Source organism: Taudactylus pleione, unplaced genomic scaffold, assembly GCF_031769625.1.
Source record: "Taudactylus pleione unplaced genomic scaffold, aTauple2 ptg000296l, whole genome shotgun sequence".
Lineage (NCBI taxonomy): Eukaryota > Metazoa > Chordata > Amphibia > Anura > Myobatrachidae > Taudactylus > Taudactylus pleione.
The window spans coordinates 1,910,725-1,932,706 of NW_028284698.1; the positions used below are offsets into that span (position 1 = coordinate 1,910,725).

At 45.1% G+C, this 21,982-nt stretch overlaps 1 protein-coding gene across 1 annotated transcript in view; it reads left to right on the forward strand.

Moving 5' to 3' along the window:
* LOC148511650 (neuronal PAS domain-containing protein 2-like) overlaps positions 1 to 16,519 on the forward strand; it is an 80,908-nt gene extending 64,389 nt beyond the window's left edge. Inside the window, exons 16-19 of the mRNA XM_088482886.1 lie at positions 2,534 to 2,728; positions 5,836 to 6,254; positions 7,750 to 7,957; positions 16,364 to 16,519. Coding sequence (XP_088339012.1) covers positions 2,534 to 2,728; positions 5,836 to 6,254; positions 7,750 to 7,957; positions 16,364 to 16,519 — 978 coding nt within the window. The remainder of the gene's footprint in view (positions 1 to 2,533; positions 2,729 to 5,835; positions 6,255 to 7,749; positions 7,958 to 16,363) is intronic.
* The last annotated feature ends 5,463 nt before the right edge of the window (positions 16,520 to 21,982 follow it).

The window sequence follows — 21,982 nt, forward strand, 5'->3', positions numbered from 1 at the left end:
CAGACTGTGAAGTAAATTGTACATTGTTACTCTATTAGAGGGTCAGTACATTGTGGAGCAGGACCACTGATAAGCATTGTTTCTTAGTTTGCTTCTATAGAAAGTAGACCAAGATTTGGCTAATGGTTAGCCAAGTAACTGTGGCGGCTGACCACACCCCCATTGGTGGATTAGCACACCCTTTAAGCATGGGCCCCTATCACTGCATCTCCCCGATGGGCCCTTTATGAGGGGTCTATTTACTAAGCAGTGTTAGGAGACAGAGTGAAAAGTGATAAGGTGCCAGCCAATCAGCTCCCAACTGTCATCTCACAGGCTGTGTTTGAAAAATGACAGTTAAGAGCTGATTGGCTGGCACCTTATCACTTTTCACTCTGTCTCCTAATACTGCTTAGTAAATAGACCCCTTAGTTTGATACTGTATGTGTTTTTAGGGAAGGTTTAGGAATACACAATAGACAATTGGATTAATCTCACGGAAGGGTATTACCCCCCCATGTATAGGCCAGATTGCCATGAAATAAGAGCAGTAAACTCTGTTTTGTAGGTCGGGATTCATTAGTACTTTCTTCATCAATTTTTGTGCTGTTCTGAAGCACAAAATGACCCCTCTAAAAATAAATGTGACAACAGTGTAGTTGTTGTCCATAGTAATGTACACACTTGTATTTTGTATTTCTTTAGATTTTTTTCAATGGCAGTTTGTCCTAATTTGTGTAGATATTGTTTTTTTTGTTTGATTTTTGCTGTTCCTGTTAAGTCACCATTGATGAGAATAAACCCAAACCAGATAAACCACAAGGAAAAAGTAAAATAAATTAAAAAAGAGGAATACAAAACAACAAATATAAAACACTATTTTATCCAGATGCTTGATGCTAAAGAAATATTGCTCATTTATATTCCTATGATCATTAAGAATACAGTACTTTGAACATTTTTATGGTAAAATAAATACAGAAGATACACACCAATATGTTATTTATGTAGATGACATGTGTATTACATTTTGCTCAGGAGTTGGTGAGACACAGGGAAATGTATGTGTGTGAATGAGAACATGATCAAACAATGGTTGTATGAGAAAGTATTTGGATATACTGTACTTGCCTACTTTAAGTGAAAACGTGATGATTTCAAAAGTAGGTAGTACATTTTATAAGTTAAGTTCTATTGGGGAAAAGAGGCATGAGTATAATAAGCTTGCCAGAGTGGGGCTAGTCCAGTGGTCAGGGAACAGGGGTAAAAATGAAATTCCTGGGGGTAATGGACGGACAGCCGGGTATGCATATGAATCATTCTATAATATAGAATGATTCATATGCATGACCGGCTGTGCTGCAGGGAGGCTCTAAACCAGACGCCCGCTGAGATGTTATTACCAGCGGGCGCACGGCTCCTTCCCTGCAGTGCCGCGTTAGCCGGAGGCTGGAGTTCTCTTCCGATCTCCAGCTTCCGGCTCTCTCCATGCGCACTATGGGAGAGACGTCATGACGTCTCTCCCATAGTTCCGAGGAGCAGCCGGGCAGACAGGACGGTGGCGGGTGCAGGAGCGGGGATTAAGGTAAGTGTTGTTTTTTTTTGTATAAGCGGCACTACAGGGCCAATACTATGGGGGCACTACTACAGGGGCATTATATGGGGGCACTACTACAGGGGCGTTATATGGGGGCACTACTACAAGGGCATTATATGGGGGCACTACTACAGGGGCATAACTATGGGGGCACTACTATATGATTTCCTTCCTTTCAAATCAAGGGGGTATCTAAATATATTTTGGGGTAAAAGGTAAAAAAGTTCCCTGACCCCTGGGCTAGTCTGTCATTAGATTTGTTACATTACTTCTAACAGGTGTATTGAGCAGGTGTAGGGAGTAACAGAATGGACAAGCAAAGGTAGACCAGTAAGTTTTCCATTAGTATTACTGTTTTAATGGAGAAGTAGAAAATTAACTGAAAGGGGTAGGTTACAATAGCCCAGAAGGGAAATATATGTAAGTGAACCATCTTGGGTGAGAAAGAACCCTCAACAATTCCGTCATGTATCTTTACAGTTAAAAAAACAATATTATAAAGTGGCTCAGGGTTACACAAAAGATTTACTAAAAATGCCTATTTACATTTATGAAATGTAGTTACCTTACTAGACTTCTTGTTACTTATTGGAAACATACAATTATATTAACCTTATATTATGTTAGAACAAAAACAAAATATATCATGATTATAATGAGGCCGAGTTTAGAAGCAGAAAAATATAGGGAATGAATTTAAAAAAAATGCAAATTTTCTTGCAGTAAAGTCTAACTGAGTGATAGCATCCTAGTCATCCATATAAAGATGATTAAAGTGCTGATATTTGTATTTTACAATGGACACCACACTAAGACAACATATTATGTTTGTTTGTGAAAGTGGTGAGAGGGGCATCATTCGGTTGCAGCCTCAGACCACACACTTGTCAGGCCTACCTCTTGCCATGAACGTAATCTAAAGATCTTACACCATATTTTGTTGTGTCTCCTGTAAAGATGTTGATGCAGCAGCCAATCCCTCTGGGATTTAATAATGTGCAGCATCCGGACCCGAGGAGGGTGTCCCGCCAGCAGGGTGTAGTGGCCAGGCAAGGTCTGGTGATGGGAAAGAAGTCTCAACCCATCATGAGTTCCAAACGTTTTTGTGGATCTCAAATATCCTCAAGTCACCAGTATGTGACATCCAATCAGGTAACTAACCAGTTACAACTGAGTCCATATTATTTCATTGCCCAATATATTACTTAAGCAGCAGCAATCAGGCTTACATGGGCCATTATAGTTACCTAACGTCTATCTATCGATGGGCATGACACTGTGGGGGAGGAGCCACGATGAAGGGTTTCACAGCAAGTGTCTTTAAAGCAATCCACTCTCATCTGCTTATTGTAAAAGTCTTGCTTTGGGTTGCAAGAAACCCACAAATATCTTAAAGGAGAAGTTGTGGGGTGGAGTTAAATATACAAAAATACAGTAACCCCTATATTTTTTCTAACCACTCTCTAACAGTCTATTTGACATGTATCTTTCCTGTAGGGTTTACAATAATAGTGGACGAGCATATACAGTCTTCCGTATAGGCCCAGACTCCACCACCACATCATCACCAACAATGGCTTAGTCAGTGTAATGGCTTCTCACTCCTTACTGATTATTATATTTTCTCTCCGCGAGTTTACAGAACACAAGGCCTGATTCGGAGATGGACGCAGTAGTGGCTGAGACATCTGTTGCATCCGCTACTGCGTCTGTGTGGTAATAATGATGTGGCCAATGGGCATCCAAATGACATGCCCACATTTTGCGGCTCAAATCCCCGCTGATGTGCGTGCATAGACGCACTGTCTGCGGATCCATCAGGCAAACCATTGGGCCGTGGGTCTATGGCCGCTGGTATCAGTTTAACTGTTTTGTAGACACAGTCCCCGACACCGATCCACCCCTGACACACCAGTCCCAGTTAGCTACCCCCCCAGTCACTGTTCAGGAATTCCCATTGAAATTGCATTAATCTCCATGCAATTTTAATATGCGTTCCTTGGCGATAACAATCGAGACACATGTGCAGTGCGTCTCAGACGTATGTGCAAAAGTAAAGCATCGGGGCGCTTGCGGCCAATGTTTTACTAGCGTCCACCTCTAAGTCAGGCCCACAGCCACTGCTGTGTAATTCTCAGATTCACTGCGGCGTGTACGCAAAATACATGCGCACTTCACATAAAAAAACATATTAATGTGAGGAAAAGGGAGCATTTGATAAACTCTGTCAGCCATTTTTATTACCACATAAGTTAATCGATTACCTAAAATTACTCTAGATTCTAAGGTCAGAGGCTAAGGTTTTAATTTATAATTTGTTAAAGCTTGAGTTAGCCTTTAGGTTCCCTTATTTAGGAATATGAAATATTTTAAACACTAATGAATTATATGGGGTCAATACAATTAGGTGCGAATTTCGAGTAGCGAGTTTGTTTCTTGAAACTCGCAGACCTCGCATCGAAGCGCTCTCCCGAGAATTCTCCAATCCAATTAAAAATCTTTATTCGCACTACTCGCAGCAGAGGGGTGCAAACTGACTGCCAAATGAAATTTGAGAGAAGTGCATGAAAAAGTGGGGAGACCATCCTGGACCCCCCAAAATGGGTAATTTCTTTAGCTGGACCCTATAGAAGGCTGTTTGTGGGCATTAGGAAGATACTGTAGGTTTTGAAATGGTGTCAAATGGCGGATTTTATTTATTTTTTTTAAATTCAAGAAAATTACAAAAAACTAACTTTTTTAATTTAATCTCCAACGAATTAAACGAAAACTGCAAAAAAAAGTAGGAAAAAAGGTGATTTTGGGGTACTTTGAGGGCTGAAAAATTGCAAAAAAATATGCTAAAAAAAAATAATAAACAATTATTTTTCCATTAAAAAAATGTTGTAATTAAATTTGGGGTGCCTAAACTACCAAAAAACTAGATTTTGGGATAATTTGAGGACAATTTTTTTCACCCAAAAAATGACATGTAATTATTGGACTAATTAAGCTAATTGGAAACTTCCAATTGCCTAATTAGTCATTAGGGAAAGTGTCCAAGGGGTTCAGCACAGGGTCTCAACATTTTAACCTTAAAATAAAGATTTTCCTTTCCATTTCTCACCCTCAGGGAGGTGCGAGCGGAAAGATTCGAATTCAGGGCCTGATTCAGACTTGGGAATAGAGTGAGATATCTCTCTCAACTGTGAACCCGAACAAACCATATTGCAATGCAAGGGGTGTAAATACATATTTTTTTTTTACATGTGGGGCAAATACTGGCTGCTTTTGCATGTAGCCCACAAATACTGCACAGCTTTATTATTACTCTACAATTTAGATGTCAGTTTGGAAATCTAAATCTCTCTGCACATGTTAAATCTGCCCCACCTGCAGTGCAGCATGGTTTCACCAAGATGATCAGTTGAGAGAGATATCTGGCCCTGATTCAGAGACGGACGCTCGCTCTGAATCTGGGCGTTTTGTTTTTTCTAGTGCAGCCTCCTGGCGCTCGCATAGCTGTGGGTGACCACCCACAGCTATTGCGAGGGGCCAGGTTGATGGTCGCGATTGTCAAGACCATTGCAACCATCGGGCTTGCGACGAGACCCTTATGGTAGGGTCTCGTGGCCACAAGCCCCAGAGAGCTTCTTGCTCTAATAGAGCCGGAAGCTCTCCCACTGACATCACTGGTGATGTCAGTGGGGCCGCCCCCAAACGGCAGGCGTTCCTTCGGGAACGCCTCCGTTTGGCCAGCCACCCCCCCTTCCCGCCTACCAAACGGGGCGAGCTGTCAATCACCATCGACAGCTTGCCCCCTTTGGTGCGAGACCCGGAGCGACGGAGCACCCGTCACTAGCCGGGTCTCGCGCATGCGCACGATGAAGCCGGCTCCGTCGTGCGCATGCCCAGTGGGCAAACATCGACCCGGTTGCGAGTGCTCAGCGCTTGCGACCGGGTCTGAATCAGGCCCTCTATTCCCAAGTCTGAATCAGGCCCTCAGTCTGACTGATTCAGTGTGAGTTGCTAATTGGATTGCAAAATGGATTCGCTATGCGAATTCCAAGAGAAAACTGCAACTCGCACCTCGCAATTTGCACCTAATTGGATTGACCCCTATGAATAGAGCATACTGTATGTCATGGTAGGAATGATTGCAAATAATACACATTCATGCAATTTATAATGTGCGCCTATAATTAAAACTATGTATTTGTACTATTCAAAATATTTTCATTTTTATATTTAATGTTTGTTTATCTTTTGTATGAAAAAAGAATGTGACACCCCAGCAACACCCTCAGTCTCAACAGCACCAGCATCACCAAGTACAGCAGCAACAATTACACCACCAGCAGCAACTGCAGCACCAGCTACAACAGCAGCAGCAGCACCAGCAACATTTGCAGAAACAGCAGCAGCAGCTGCAGAAGCAGCAACAGTTGCAGAAGCAACAGCAACAACAGCTACACAAGCAGCAGCAACAGTTACAGCGGCATCAAAGGTTAATGAGAGGAAATCAGACACAGCACACAGCTCTGTCTTTACAGACTCATGGTAACATTGTGATGCCCCTATACAACAACACTATGCTGTTCTCACAAACTCACCCTTCTACTGCTGCTTCTTCGCGGATTCCAGCAGACAATGTGGAGAGAGGGCAGCCTCCTGACTACACACAGGACAGGCATTTGAGGTACAGTTGTAATATCTGAGCGAGTGCTGAAGCCAGTCAAATAATTAAAGGGAAAAATACTAAACTCGTATTTACATGAATGAGATGCCCGCAGTAACCGCCATTTAAATAGGTGATTAAAACTGGGTACACACTTAAAAGAGTGGTCACCCGGCAGTCCCGCCACCTGAGCAGCCGATTAGATACCACTTACCAATAGTCTGCTCGATATGATGAACCAAACATCACAACAGGGTGGGCATTTAAATGCCCACCTAGTTGTGATGTCAGTATCGGAGGTCCCTGCAGCCAGTGTACGAGCGGGCGGTGGGACCCCATACACACATGCATCAGGTGTGCTGCAGGGCCGAACTGATAGGTCTGTGAACTACGTCGTTCACAGACATATGTGGTGTTACACACCCGGCGATCTGCTACTGATATATTATTCGTCGTTCCAACAAACAATATAGCTAGTAGTGTGTACCCAGCATCCCCTACCAGCTGACGCAGGACTGTAATAATCCACGTATTGTTTCAAGCCAAAGACATTGATGACGGAAATTTTTAAACCATTGCCTACACCCACCAGTGGCACAGTAACATGTTCACTAATACAATTGGCTGTTAGTGAGGCAATTCTGTGAGCTGAACCAATATTTATGAAAATACAGTCTACCACGCCTTTAAAATATAGCTATAAGGCAGAGGTTCCCAAACTTGGTCCTCAAGCCACCCTAACAGTCCAGGATTTAAGGATCTCCATGTTTGACCATAGGTGACTTAGGGCCCAATTCACTACGGATCACAATTCTGCTTATACGCACGCATTGCAGTTGCTAATATCAGCGGTGCTATTTAAATGTTTGCATTCACATTGCGAACGCAGCCAGATATAAGGACGCCCACTTCCCCTTACTCACATCCGTATACTAGGGGAACATAGCGACACAATCGGTAACATCGGACCCATATGCACACTTGCACAAGCCCTGACCTTACTCAGAAATTGCTAACAGCTACACATGCAATCAGTGCTATGGCTGCTTGTAGCTACACAGTGAAAAATGTATGCAAGCCCCTGCAATGGGGTTGAAACACACTGACACGCCTGCCTTCGCCCGACCCCCCCGCCACCACCCACAAACGGCATTTCCTGTCAATCACTCTGCTCTGGGTCTGCCTGTCCTCTGCAATCACAGTACCCAGAGCAATTGCTAGTTCGTGCCCGCACTGCGATGCATATGCAAAGCGCAACAATCGACCGATTGCGTGCATATTAACAACTGCATTCCTTGCTGAATCAGGCCCTTAATTAGTACCTTTGTCAATTTGATTTAACCATCTGTGTTCAACCATATATGTTTTTAATACCTTAACTGTCGGGATGCCTTGAGGACCACGTTTGGGAACCTCTGCTATAAGTCCAAGTCATGTATAGTTTGTGTCCTGTAAGCATATTTCCGCAGCTCTATTTTATGCTTTTTTTGTCACACATATTTTGTTTTTTTGCCAGGTATGTCCAGGATCAGCAAATGGGCCCTCCCTCATTACAAATGCAGCCAATCACATGTAGCGCAGTGATAGCTGCTCCTCCAGCCCCAGCGTACACCCCTTCAGTTATGATCTCTCAGCCTAGCTTCACTCCACAACAGACCCACACTGCAGTTCACCTACACCACTGCCAGCAGCAAGCAGTCCAGCCTCAGCACCTCTACCTTCAGGTAACTTACTTTATGCCTTTATGTCATGCCATATGATCAGAATGACAGCACTACTGTATTACAGCACTAGGCTATCGTAATGTTGGTTATAAGGTTAATAGACTTAATAATGTGTCACATCAAGGCTCAATTATTTTTTTAGAACATTGGATATGATATCTGCTAACTATTAGTGGACCACACATGGAGCCCTCACCCTTTTAGCACAAAACTAACCCTTTTTACACACTCTATATCCCCTTCAATCCACATCATACCCATTCTCTACCCCCACTTTAATGATTTTGTATCATTCATGTACCTCTCCACTATTTATGCTCCTTACATCTCAAACCCATTCACCACCCTTCCCCAACATCATCACTGCTCACCCAATACTCATCATATTACCACCATCAACTTTCTATCTCTGTAATGCCGCTATCAGTATACCCATCATCTGCTCATCATTATAACCATAATCATTGTCCACCTCATCCTCATTATACCATCCAATCATCGGTCATTATGAACCGCTCCTTCCTGCATCATTACCCCCAATCCTCCATCATTAATCTCTGCATAAATCATTAAGTCCTTCATTGTGCATCATACCTAATCCACTCTCATTCTTGTTATCAGAGGGGAACTGATCTGTGATAATGACCTCACTAAGGATGGGTATAATTTGTGCTCCAAAACACCAGGGCATGAGCACAGCATGGTAAGGCGTCAATTAGATGCTGGTGTCAGCTCGTTCTGGAGCTCTCTTTTGGCGGATGCATGGAGAAGATCAAATTTACCGATTCCTCAAGGGCACAACTCCCCAGGCCAGATTTTTAGGGTTTTGTTGAGTCCAGTGCCCTCACAGTATGAACACCAATAAGTTATCTACAACTAAATGCATTCTATGGAAGTCGGGCCAGTAATACACACATTAGCATATTTTCTTCTAGGGCCATCATGCCTTGCAGACTGTATGTGAAACGGGCATCTCAGATATTACATACAAGTTATGCACTACCAGATCTATCAATCACATGTAAACTGGATGATAATGAGAAACAATTAGAACCAGTTACGCATTTGATTACATTGCTAAATTTAAGATAAACAGATAAACGCTAATTGTTGATTGGCTGCTCAGTGGAGAAGTTCAAAGCAACCTTCAATGTCTCTCAATTCATGTAAAATTAAATTGGAGAGGAAGTAAATGGTCAAACGATCAGCTGTCCTTGGGATTTGGCCACATATAATTTTACAGATGTGCTAATTTAGTGATGAAAATGAATGAACCCACAGATTCTAGTGATGGTGTTCTGCACGTTGTCTGATCGCTTTTTAACTAACAATATAAAGCCTGCTACATTGCAATGTGTCATTACATCTTTTTATTTCAAAATAAACAAACCTATATTCATCAACTCATGGGGAAAATTGGCAAAAGCAAATCATCAAGACCTACAGCTTAATCTCTCAGGCACTGCATTATTTACTTTATTATCTAAGTATCTAAGGACTGCTAATGTATTAACTATAGAACATATACCATTACTCCAGTTTGATCTGCTACAGATATGCTCAGCTACATCCTTGCCACTGGTGCGGCAAATTGCGCCATACATGGTGCGAGACGACCGCCTACAAGCGGATTCGCGCACTGCGCTCGCACCCACGCCACCATAGGAATGCATGGTGCGATCGCAGTGCGCGCCATAGCGTACCATATGCAGGGGCGGGGAATCGCATGGCGCGATGCATGCGCACGTTTGTGGTGCGATCAGACTGGGGCGCATCTGTACATTGTACCAGTACACCTTAAGCTGGGTGCACAATTCGGCCAACCTATCTTATGATTGTTAAGTGCATATACACTTACCAATCATTCGGGTGATACTGTATGTCTGCCAGCAGAGTTATTTGAATATGACCGCCCACTGGTGACGTCATATTAAATTACATCTGTTGCAGACATATCTAGCTGTCGGCCATACAGCCCTGGTAGATAATATGAGATATGGTAAGAACTTACCCTTGTTATCTCTATTTCTACGAAGTCCATAGGGTTCCACAGGATACCTTGGGGTATAGGTGTGACGTCAGTCGCAGGGCACCAAAGAGTTAAGCTTTCAGCCTCCCAGGATGCACTAGGTCCCCCTCCTATACCCCGCCCCCGGGCCAAGGCACCTCAGTTAGTTACCAAGCCATAGGCCGGAGGAGGAGAAGGAAGAGAGAGAACAAAGATCTGGACACATACAAGAATCACATTCTCACCAGAGGGAGACGGAAAACCGGTGACCAGAGCAAAGCCCATCTGCAGCACAGGTGCGACAGGGCGGGAGTCCTGTGGAACCCTATGGACTTCGTAGAAATAGAGATAACAAGGGTAAGTTCTTACCATATCTCATATTTTCTACTTCAGGGTCCATAGGGTATCCACAGGATACCTTGGGGATGTCCCAAAGCAGTATCCTTTAAGGGTGGGGACGCTCCTGTGCAGAAAGGAGAATCCGCCGCCCGAAGGAAGCATCCTGAGAGGCGAAGGTGTCAAACCTGTAATACCTCACGAAGGTATGGACAGAAGACCACGTAGCAGCCTTGCAGATCTGAACTGCCGAGGCACCACGTCGAGCTGCCCACGAAGGACCCACAGACCTAGTGGAATGAGCCTTCAGAGAAGGAGGGACCGGTAAGCCTTCATGAAGATAAGCTTCAGAAATAGCCATACGGATCCAGGCTGCCAAAGTTTGCTTTGAAGCTGGCCAACCCTTTTTACGGAAGCCAAAGAGGACAAACAAAGCGTCCGACCTCCTAAACGAAGAAGTGCGGTCAACATAAGTCCTTAAGGCCCGCACAACATCCAAAGAGGCCTCACCCACGGAAAGACCCGGTGAGTTAAAGGCCGGAACAACTATTTCCTCGTTAATATGAAACTGGGAAACAACTTTGGGAAGAAACTCGGGCCGAGTGCGGAGCACTGCCCTGTTCCCATAAAAAACCAAGAAAGGGGGTCTACAAGAAAGAGCCCCTAACTCAGAAACACGTCTGGCCGAAGCAATGGCCAGAAGGAAAACAGTCTTAGCTGTTAGCCATTTAAGATCCACTGAGCCCAGTGGTTCAAACGGCGGTCCTTGGAGAGCCCTCAGGACCACAGCCAAATCCCAAGGCGCCACAGGTGGAACAAAGGGCGGCTGAATGCGGAGAACACCCTGCATAAAGGTGCGCACATCCGGGATTGTAGCAATCCTACGGTGAAACCAGACAGATAGGGCCGAAACCTGTACCTTCAAAGAAGCAAGGCGAAGCCCATGATCTAGTCCCGCTTGCAGGAAGGCGAGAATCCGAGACAGACGAAACTCCCGCGGTGCATAACCTCTCGGTCGACACCACTGGAAGAACGTATGCCACACGCGATGGTATATCCTCGCGGAAGACGGTTTCCGAGCTCGTAACATGGTACGCACCACAGAGCTGGAAAACCCCCGGGACCTCAGCATGGCCATCTCAACAGCCACGCCGTCAAAGACAGCCGAGTCAGGTCCGGGTGAAGGCAAGGACCCTGAGACAGAAGGTCCGGTCGTAGCGGCAACCGCAGAGGAATGTCCACGGACAGACCCTGAAGGTCTGAGAACCAGTGCCGTCTGGGCCACGCGGGAGCTATCAACAGGAGCGTCCCTCCTTCCTGTTTGAATTTCCGGATTACCCGTGGAAGAAGGGAGACCGGAGGGAACAGGTATGCGAACCGGAACGTCCACCGGACGGACAGAGCATCCACCAGAGACGCCCCTTCGTCTCTTGTGCGAGACCCGTACACCGGCAACTTGTTGTTGTGCCGGGACGCCATGAGGTCGATTTCTGGAAGACCCCACCTGTCCACCAGTAGTTGAAAAACGTCCGGGTGCAGGGACCACTCCCCCGGATGAACGTCCTGGCGACTTAGAAAGTCCGCCTCCCAATTGAGCACTCCCGGGATGAAGACCGCTGATATGGCCGGAAGATTGCGCTCCGCCCAAACCAGGATCCGAGAGACCTCTACGAGAGCCGCCCGACTGCGAGTTCCTCCTTGCCTGTTTATGTAGGCCACGGTGGTAGCGTTGTCCGACTGGACCTGCACCGGGCGACCCTGGAGAAACCGCTGTGCCTGCTGGAGAGCATTGAAGACCGCACGGAGTTCCAATATATTTATTGGAAGCTCCGCTTCTGTCGGCGTCCACCTGCCCTGGAACAAGTGTGGACCCGAAACTGCTCCCCAGCCCCGAAGACTGGCGTCCGTTGTCAACAGGACCCAATTTGGAACCCAGAACGGACGTCCCTTGTTGAGGTGGGTCGTCTGTAACCACCACGTAAGGGACAGGCGAACCTCCTGGGTGAGCACAATCGTCTGGGACTTCAGAGACTGAGTCAGCCCGTTCCACTTGGACAGGATCAGGTGCTGCAGAGGTCTGGAGTGAAACTGGGCGTATTCCACCATGTCGAACACCGACACCATGGAGCCCAGTAACCTCATCGCCGAGTGTAAGGACACCCGGCGGCTGTGCAGACAACTGCGCACCCTTGACTGTAAAGCAGAGATCTTGTCCTCCGTCACGAAGATCCTTTGCTGTCCCGAGTCCAATAAGGCTCCAAGATGCAGAATCCTCCGAGACGGGATTAGAGTGGACTTCTGCCAGTTGATTAGCCAGCCGTGCCGTTGCAGCAGTGCAATGGTCAGGTCCAAGTGGCGTAACAGGAGCTCTGGAGATCCTGCCACCAATAACAGGTCGTCCAAATACGGCAACATGCGGACTCCCTGCAGCCGCAGAGAAGCCGCCATGACCGCCATCACCTTGGTGAAAACACGTGGTGCTGTTGCCAGGCCAAAAGGTAACGCCCGAAACTGGAAGTGGTCGCTGCTGATTGCCAACCTGAGGAACTGTTGATGGCGCCAAAGAATAGGGACATGCAGGTAAGCGTCCTGTATGTCCAATGACACCAAGTAGTCCCCAGGTTCCAGCGCCAGAATGATGGACCGTAGGGTCTCCATCCGAAACTTCGGGACCCGCAAAGACTTGTTGAGTGCTTTGAGGTTGAGAATCGGACGATATGACCCATTGGGTTTCTGTACCAAAAATAGATTTGAATAGAAACCCTGGCCCCTCTGGGAGAATGGAACCGCCACTATAACTCCAGCCTGGAGCATAGTGTGCAATACCTTCCGCAGCTCCGTAGCCTTGTTCCGGTCTGATGGGAGACCCGTGGTGAAGAAGCGAGCCGGGGGTCTGTGCCGGAAGGAGAGGGCGTATCCGTGGGAAACCACCTCCAGAACCCAAGTGTCTGTCGTAGTGGTCGACCAACACTGGGCGAACTGTAGCAGGCGGCCTCCCACCCTGGGATCCCCCAAAGGGAGGCCCGGACCGTCAGGCCGCAGGCTTGTCATCTGGCTTGGGGGCCGGACGTCTGGTACTCCATGCCTGCTTCCGGGGCTTGACCGATTTCTTAGGGCCAGCCTGTCGAGGAAACGACTGTGGTTTGGGCCTGCCCTGGGCCCTAGATGACCGAAAGGACGATGGTCCCGAACCAGAAGGAGCAGCGGCCGACGGGAGACAGGCAGATTTGGCTGCCGCCAGCGTGGCCACAATCTTATCCAGATCCGGACCGAAGAGAACTTCTCCGGTAAACGGCAACGCTTCCAGACCTTTCTTGGAATCTGCGTCCGCCTTCCAGGATCGCAGCCACAAGGTGCGACGAGCAGCTACCGCTGCTGAAGAAATTCTAGACACCAGAGTACTAATGTCTAGAGCCGCCTCGTTGATGTAGGTGGCCGAATCACGGAGATTGCCAATCAACTCCGCCTGATCGGCCGGACAGTCGGATTCAAAAGAAGCCTCTAATGAATCCGCCCAGCGCTCCATCGCTCTGGCAACCCAGCAAATGGCCATAGCCGGCCGTGCTGCCCCCCCTGCAAGGGAATAAGCGGACTTCAGGCAGATTTCTACCTTGCGGTCCGTAGCATCCTTAAGGGAGGACATGGATGGCATCGGCAATGTGGCACTACGGACAAGACGGGTCACGTGAGAATCCACCTGTGGAGGGGATTCCCACTTCGCAAAATAATTATCCGCGAACGGATAAGCCACCGCCAGGCGTCTCTGCGGCTGGTATCTTTTGCCAGGTTGTTTCCACGCCTCCTCTAAATGGTCCACCAACTGACCCGAAAGAGGAAAGACTGTGGCATCGCCCTTCACATCTTTGAAAAAGGCATACTTAGATTTAGCCGCTGGGGGAACTTCGTCCTCAATCACCAAGGCTGTGCGGACCGCCCGAATAAGTCCAGGAATATATACTTTGGACTTAGCATTAGCGTCCTTAGTATGGAGAGGTTCCTGATCGTAAGGATCTAGAATCTCCCCATCATCAGACGTCCCTTCGTCATCCTCATAAGGAGCGGACAGAGACGCCACCGGCCTTTTATGAGACCGCATCACAGACTCCCCTTGCAACACATCCGACAAGTGCTGTACAGAACTCGTCAGGGAGTTAACCCACGCTGGCTCCTGAGAACCCGGGAGCGGGGAAATAGGGAGACTGTGGGGTACCACCAATTGTCGTGGGAACCCCTGCATGGGTGACGACACCACAGACTGCTGGGACAAACCCATCGGAGTAAACGCGGGCTGCGGAGCTAACTGGCCCACTAAAGCTGTTAACGCCTGAGCGAAACAAGCCCAGGGCGGCTCCTGTACCGGTGCTGTAACCGTAATAGGCCGCGCCATGGACAAACACTGCCGGCAAAGGCCCTCCGCGCTACCCTCCCCCTCCGCTAACGGTACTTTGCACGTGGTACACTGTAGCCGGAGGGGAAAATCACTTTCAGACATGATGGCACCACGTATGTGACCTCTCTCACCAATTAAGTATTAAATAGGCGAGAGACCACCCTGCAGCACCGCACCGCAAGGGCTTTAGCAGAAAGAACAGGGACAGTAATAAAGCTGACAGTTTAGAGAAGAAAAGATTACAGGCAGCAGCGCTAGCACAGTCACATACAATGCAGAAAAATAACAATTCCTGCACTAACAGCGCTGATCACTCAACTACACAGACACAGGGCCTGGTAGGACACAGCGCTGCATACACAGACCTGACCACAGCGGAGGAGAGGTATGCGGGGGGACCCAGACCACGATGCTTCCGTCCAGCGCTTCCAGCAGCGTTCACCATGCGTTCTGGAGAAGATGGCCGCCGAGGAGCAGAGAGGAGGCTGGCCTGGGGGAGGAGCGCTGCCACAGGACCAGTCGGCAGCATGCAGAGAGGGCTGTGTGCAGCGGGGGAGGCGCCGGCTGTGAGACAGGGAAGGCGCGCTCCCCTGGCATGCATTTAACCCCTGGGACGCCGCAGCGCTACCGCTCTGCTGCGGTCCGCTGTCCCAGGGGGTAGTGGAAGCGCAGGTTGGTCGCCTGGCTCCACGCTGCAGCCAGTCCCCAGGGAGCCCCCTGCCTGGGGACTTAGGACCATGTGATCAGCGGGGACCCACCGCGGGACCCCGCTGCTTACCTCTGTCCCCCTTGAATCCGGCCATGGTCCGGAGCATCTGGGGTCACCGCTAGCTGTGACCCCAGACGCCCACCAGCATCCCCGGATCAGTACCGGCGTTCTGGTACCGGCGGGGTGTAGGGAAGACAGCATGGACGTCAGGACTGACTGTCCATGCTGTTCATCCAGTTGTGCAGCCACAGCTGCATGAAGAATAAGCTTCAGGGGCTCTTCTAGCCCCCACTCCAACAGGTGCACCCGACTCCGGCCGGGCACCAAACTAAACTGAGGTGCCTTGGCCCGGGGGCGGGGTATAGGAGGGGGACCTAGTGCATCCTGGGAGGCTGAAAGCTTAACTCTTTGGTGCCCTGCGACTGACGTCACACCTATACCCCAAGGTATCCTGTGGATACCCTATGGACCCTGAAGTAGAAATATCATCGGCTGTGCTGCAGGGCCAATCGGATAGGTCTGTGAATGACATTAATCACAGACATATCGGATGTACACAACCGCCAATGCTTTACATGGGAGGAAGGGAAGGGATGGCAAGGATCCAGTGGAAATGGTACTCCTTAGATAATTCCTTTCCTGGGTGCAATAGGCAATAGGACCAAAGCAGCAACCGCACTGTGGGAACTTGTACAGAACGTACTATTGTCAAATGGTTATTACCAGCATATCAGAATTATTAATATTTCATCTCGGATACTTTATGTGCTTTAGATAAGCACATATTTGTCATTATTGATTTTTTTTTTACAATCAAAGTCACAGTTTGATGTTTTTAGCTCAATATTAGAGGTGCGTTTTTGTGTTTATTATATATATAGTGTATATATTTATTTATGAACATATTTGAGGGTGTTTTTTTGCATGTAAATGCTGTGGCTGACTTTTCCCTCTGCTTAGCAGATGCAGACTCCAGAATCAATGCAGACAAACCAGTCCCAGCGCATGTTCCAGCAGCCTCACATTACGCAGCAGACAACAATGGGCTATTTCCTGCATCCGCAGCAGCAAAGTCAATCTGGCAATATATCCGATCTCCCAGAGATGCAGCTGCCATGACACACCAGCAGGGAGAATCGGACCTTAGATACCATAATTGTGCAACAGAAACTGAAGGGCCGACAGGAGCCCAAAGCCTAAACCATGCCCAGCCCACAGAAGATTGTGTTGAAGGGCTAAGTGTCCATTGAAGACAGGCTGAGCAATCATGGGCAAAAGAAAATAAAGCAAGGGCAAAAAGCAACCAACCAATATGATGGATTCCCAGCTGCCTTTAACAAGAACCAAGATTAACTCTGAGTTCTATATTGTAAACCTATATACCAAAGTGTATATCAGGGGATCTTCTTTGGTCTGCCAAAGCTTAACAAACAAGTGACTACAGACTATTTACAAATATCCATGTCCAGCAAAGTATACGTAATGACACCATATAGATAATGCTTTAGCCTGGCCGGTCATTGTGGCAGTCACTGGATAGCTATATTGTTATATTTATACAGATAAAATAACCTCAGGCACTATTTTTATGTACCAGAAAAGATAAATGTACTTAGCCAATTATTTTAAGACCTACTTTTGTTTCAAAATTGCAAATATTTGAGCTCCTAAACTGGTGTTCATTTGTCCGTAAGGCAATCAGGAGTTTAATGCCAAAGTGTTTCTAAATAGCAAGAGATATATCATAGGAGCACTTGTCCAGCAGGTATAGATGTAGCCGCCGTCATCGTTGCCGCAATGCGCGAGCACAGCGTCACGTATCGCAGCATAGTGCAGCTCTCGGCGGGCTGCGACTAGGCACAGCCGGCATTCTCCTCAATGAAGTCCGTGGCGTGCATACGCACACGCATGCCATAGACGTGGACACACTAGTCGCGCCATCCAAGCGCATCGCGGCAATGATGACGGTGGCTACATCTGTAACTTGTTGTCATACTCCAGCCTGGTGCTGGTCAGCTAAATACGTAGAGTGAGTTCCCAGGTCAGCCACCAAAAGTTGACTATAGGTCCTTTATACGGTCTGGTTGTATTGCTATTTCCAGTATTGTAATACAGATGAATGCTGCATTCTTGCATTTATCAATGTGTAGGCATGCAGCATATATGTCATATGTGTTCATTTATTATCAGAGGAGATCAGAATTATTTTAATATATAAATATATTTATTGCATAGGTATGCGTTATTTTTATTTTCTCTAAGCAGATGCACCACAACATTCTATAGCTCTTCTGGCACAAAGAGGATAATATCTGTTCACCCGTTAGTTTTTCTTCAACGTTTGTACTGAGCGGTTATTACACATTACTGACCGTGCTGCTTATGTGCTTAAATACCAAAGCAAATGAAATGGGATAAATGAATTACAGATGAAACTATTCCTAGATTGTAGTATGGCCAGCTTGGGGCATGTTATGCCAGCCTATCACAATGTAAGCGCTGCTGAACATCTGGGCACAACATGCAAACCGTTCAGTTTATTGTCTCTTCCTGTCTCAGAAAACAATTATCTATAGTGATAATGACTTTGCTAGCGAACACCAACCGTTGGCAGCATGTAATTTATATGTCGCTTTTACATTACATTACTTTTTTATTATGTTATTTATTTATGAGACATTTACACATTTTGTAAATACCCAGCTCGTATTGTTTTGTATCAAAAGGAAGGAATATAAATGACTAGATTTCCTAGCTGGTGGGTTATCTCTGAAATACCAAATGAGTTCATGTTAGTGTTAGATTATTAAGGCCCCCATACATCAGTGGCGGATTGTTCCATTTCCCTGATCCCAGACGCCGGGGTTGGGGCACTGGAGGAAATCCTGACCAAAATATGATGGTGATCTGCAAATTGAGGATTTTTAACATGACTAATTTCCCTGATTGCCTGATGGATCGGCGAACATCGATGGCATGGTGTTTCTACCGGTGGATCAGAGGTGCCGGTTGGATCGGGGAAATGGCCGCGGGTTCCTGTACACAGCACAAATAATCTGTGCATTCCAGAGCCCCATGAAATGCGGCAAAATAATTAATTAGGACTATTCTGTGGTGAAATAGCACTGGTTACACCAGGGGCTTATCTATAATGGGTGCAAGGTGCACACGGGACCTAGGGTCCAGGGGGGCCCACGCCACACACCGTGCACCCATAGTTTTTAGTATTCACCTCTCCGAAGTCCCATGTTAACTGTCACAGCCCTGCATAAACTGCCTGGAAAATGGCCGCCATGGCCATTTTTCTGGCATTTTGCGCATGCGCAGTGAGGAAATCGCTGAGAAAATGGCGGCCGCGCCATTGTCCTGCGCAGTAGACTCTGGACACAGACTAGTGTCCAGAGTCTACTGTTGCGGTCAGTCCACCGCTGGCTGCCGGGGACAGAGGGGGGCCCCAGACAGGGAATGCACACACACGGGCCCCCACCTTTCTAAATATAAATATGCCCCTGGGTTACACTGTCAATGTCGGACTGTGTTACATAGCAATCACCAGTAAATCCAGTTATGGGCTAAAGTAGTATGAAAAACAAACATACTTCATAACATTCCTAATAGAAATATTGGAAACATTAGGCAACACCTGTTGCAGCCTCAGCAAATTGAGGGAACAAGGAGAAAAACAGGACTGTTGCTTGGTATGCAGATATACATATTCTATAAATACACACTAAACTACTAGAGTCACATGTTTTGATAATTATTTTGGAGGAATCAGAGGAAAATAAAGTCATTTTCTTAATATATTTCTGTCAGATTTGCCACTAGGCGTTCAACCAAAGCTGGGAGTGGGAGCTTCAGGGACTTCCATAAGACTTAAAATGGCATATTAATAATAACATGTATTGCACAAGTGTGATTTAGCTCATAACACAGGACCATCATATACTGTAAACATGCATAAGCAGCAAACTTATGACTTGTAATGTGTACAGGAAGCTTACACGCAGGATGAAGTGCCTCATGCTATAATGTCACCAGTTAGTGAACTGGTAGCCCATAAAAATGGCTGACTCTAGGGTCTGTAGGTGACCTATATACTTTAACAGAAAGTATTATAAGGATATTAGTTTATACAGTGGAGCAGATTTATTTGAATGTCTTTGTCATATGATATTTAATGTGCTACATGTTGAAAAATATGCTACATTTTCATTAAGTCATCATTTGAAATGTCTGATTGAAGGCAGATTGTATAATGAATTCTATGTTAGCCTAGTTTATTTGGTTTCATACAGTTTGTTAAAAGTGGTGTTTTGTTTGCTTTAAAAATTACCACAGAATGTTCTCTAAACCCAACTGTCATTAATTCATACTTGCTGAATATGCTGAATAAGTACAGTAGGATTTTATTTGATGCTTTTAGTAAAAGTGTGTGTCATGTCAATGTGTATTGCCAGGAGGAATCCGCCAAGCAGTCCAGCGCTGTTGTGTAAATGATATATTTATGTCCCTTATGGGATAACACTGTGGGCTTTTATTATTTTATAGCAAATATATACAAAAAAAAACCTCTGATGTGTCTATTCATAGAGCAGATTGAGATACTTAATTACTGGCTACTTATATCAACCAGAGGTGATGTTGAAGATGGAATTTTTATTTTATGTTCCTTAAATAGTTTTGTAAAATAAGAAAAATAATACTTACCCACCTGATTGGATTACTTTTGTACTGATTTACAAAAGGTACTGTAATGCCTGTTCTGTAATTAGAAATATATAGATTAAGGGTATTATTGTTACCCCACTGTACATTTTGCCTCCAGCCTAATGGGCTGAATTAGCACTCATGAGCATGTAACATTATTTCCCCAGGAAAAAGTAAATCACTGAGGATTGAGGTATAGGGAAGTCATAGCTGGAATGTGATAGTCTGAGGGGTAGATTTACTAAAGCTTCTAAAAATAAAAAGCTGTGGTGTTGCCCGTAGCAACCAATCAGAATGTCTATAATTTTCTAGGAAGCAATACAAGGATGTTAGCTAGATTTGATTGGTTGCTATGAGTACACTATACAGCACGGGATAAAATAACTATTGGTTAGCGAAATCTCCCCATAGTAAAACCTTTAGGTGTTATAATTATATTTCAGTAAAACTGTTAGTACTGTGACTGTTTAATAAATGCAGTGGGAAAACTCTAATTGTAGCCATCTGAGTGCCACAAAATATAACTTCTTCAGAAGTGATTAATTCCCAGTCAGTCACACAAACATATCTACTGTAGAATGGGTTGAATTTTTTTTTTATATGTATACCTTATTTTTGTCTAAAATATAAGACAGCAGTGTTGTATGTTCAATTACATGCAATGTGTTTATACAATTATGTTGGTATCAAATTTTAAGACCTGTTGTTCACACCTATTTGTGAATGCACTTCAGCCACTAAAACCTAAAAAGTGCATTAAAAATAAGATGTATGGCATTTTATGATTGGCTTATTCCCACCATTAATATCTAAAATATTAACACTGCATTTAAAAAATACTAGAGCATGGCACAAACTATTCCTCATGTGTTACTAGTACAGTAGATTGTATTGGTTAAAGAGCAGTACAATCGTTTTCATGTGTTGTTTTTTCCCAGCACACATCTGTGATCGACGCTTTTTTTATTTTATTTTTTAATAGTGGTAGACTACACACAATAAGGGTAAAGTATGAGAATACCATAGGTAAAATAAGCTAACCACTCAGCAATTAACTACAATAAAGCAAGTTAGACTAATGAAAGCAAACTTTTAATTGATTGCCATTGATTACTGTACGTTTTCACTTTAGCTCTCATCAACTCAAACATGGCTTCAATCTGCATTAGAGAAGCCATATTTTTGGAGCGCATACAAAAACTTTAATTAATCTAGATCTCTGTTAAGAAGATGTAATTGAACCACTGCTTGTTTTTTTCTTAAAGTATTTAAACAGCTGTAGGAAACCTGTGGTTTTACAATTGTCACTTGGTTTAGAATGTGTTTATGTACGAAATTTTCTCCAGATTTTGCTGCCATGGCTGCAAGATTTCCTCTGTTATTTTGTTAATGTTTTTAAGCGGGTTATATGTCATTCTAATAATTATTCCTCTGAGAGGTATTTTAAAAAATGGTCTATTAAAAAAAATGGAGATGCTCATTCTTGGAATGAGCTATAATGAAAGAACAATGCTTTTAACTACACCAACACTACATATTTAATTAATTAGGAAGTGGGTCAGATCTAGAAATGCATCTAATTTTTAACAAACTTTACAAAAATTCGAATAAACTATAGAAAAAGTAAAATTACATTTTTAAAATTATAATCTTATAACATTATTTAGCATGAAAATTATTGTCTCAAATTATATATCATATTTGAAGATGGTTATTAAAACAGTTATACAGAACGGAAAATGAGGTATTGCCCATTGTAAACAATCAGATTGTAACTGCCACTTTTGTACACAGTACAGAACAATTTAAAAAATGTTGTTCTTTTATAGACTCACATTTACAAATATTGTTTAATGTTTATTAAATAACCCT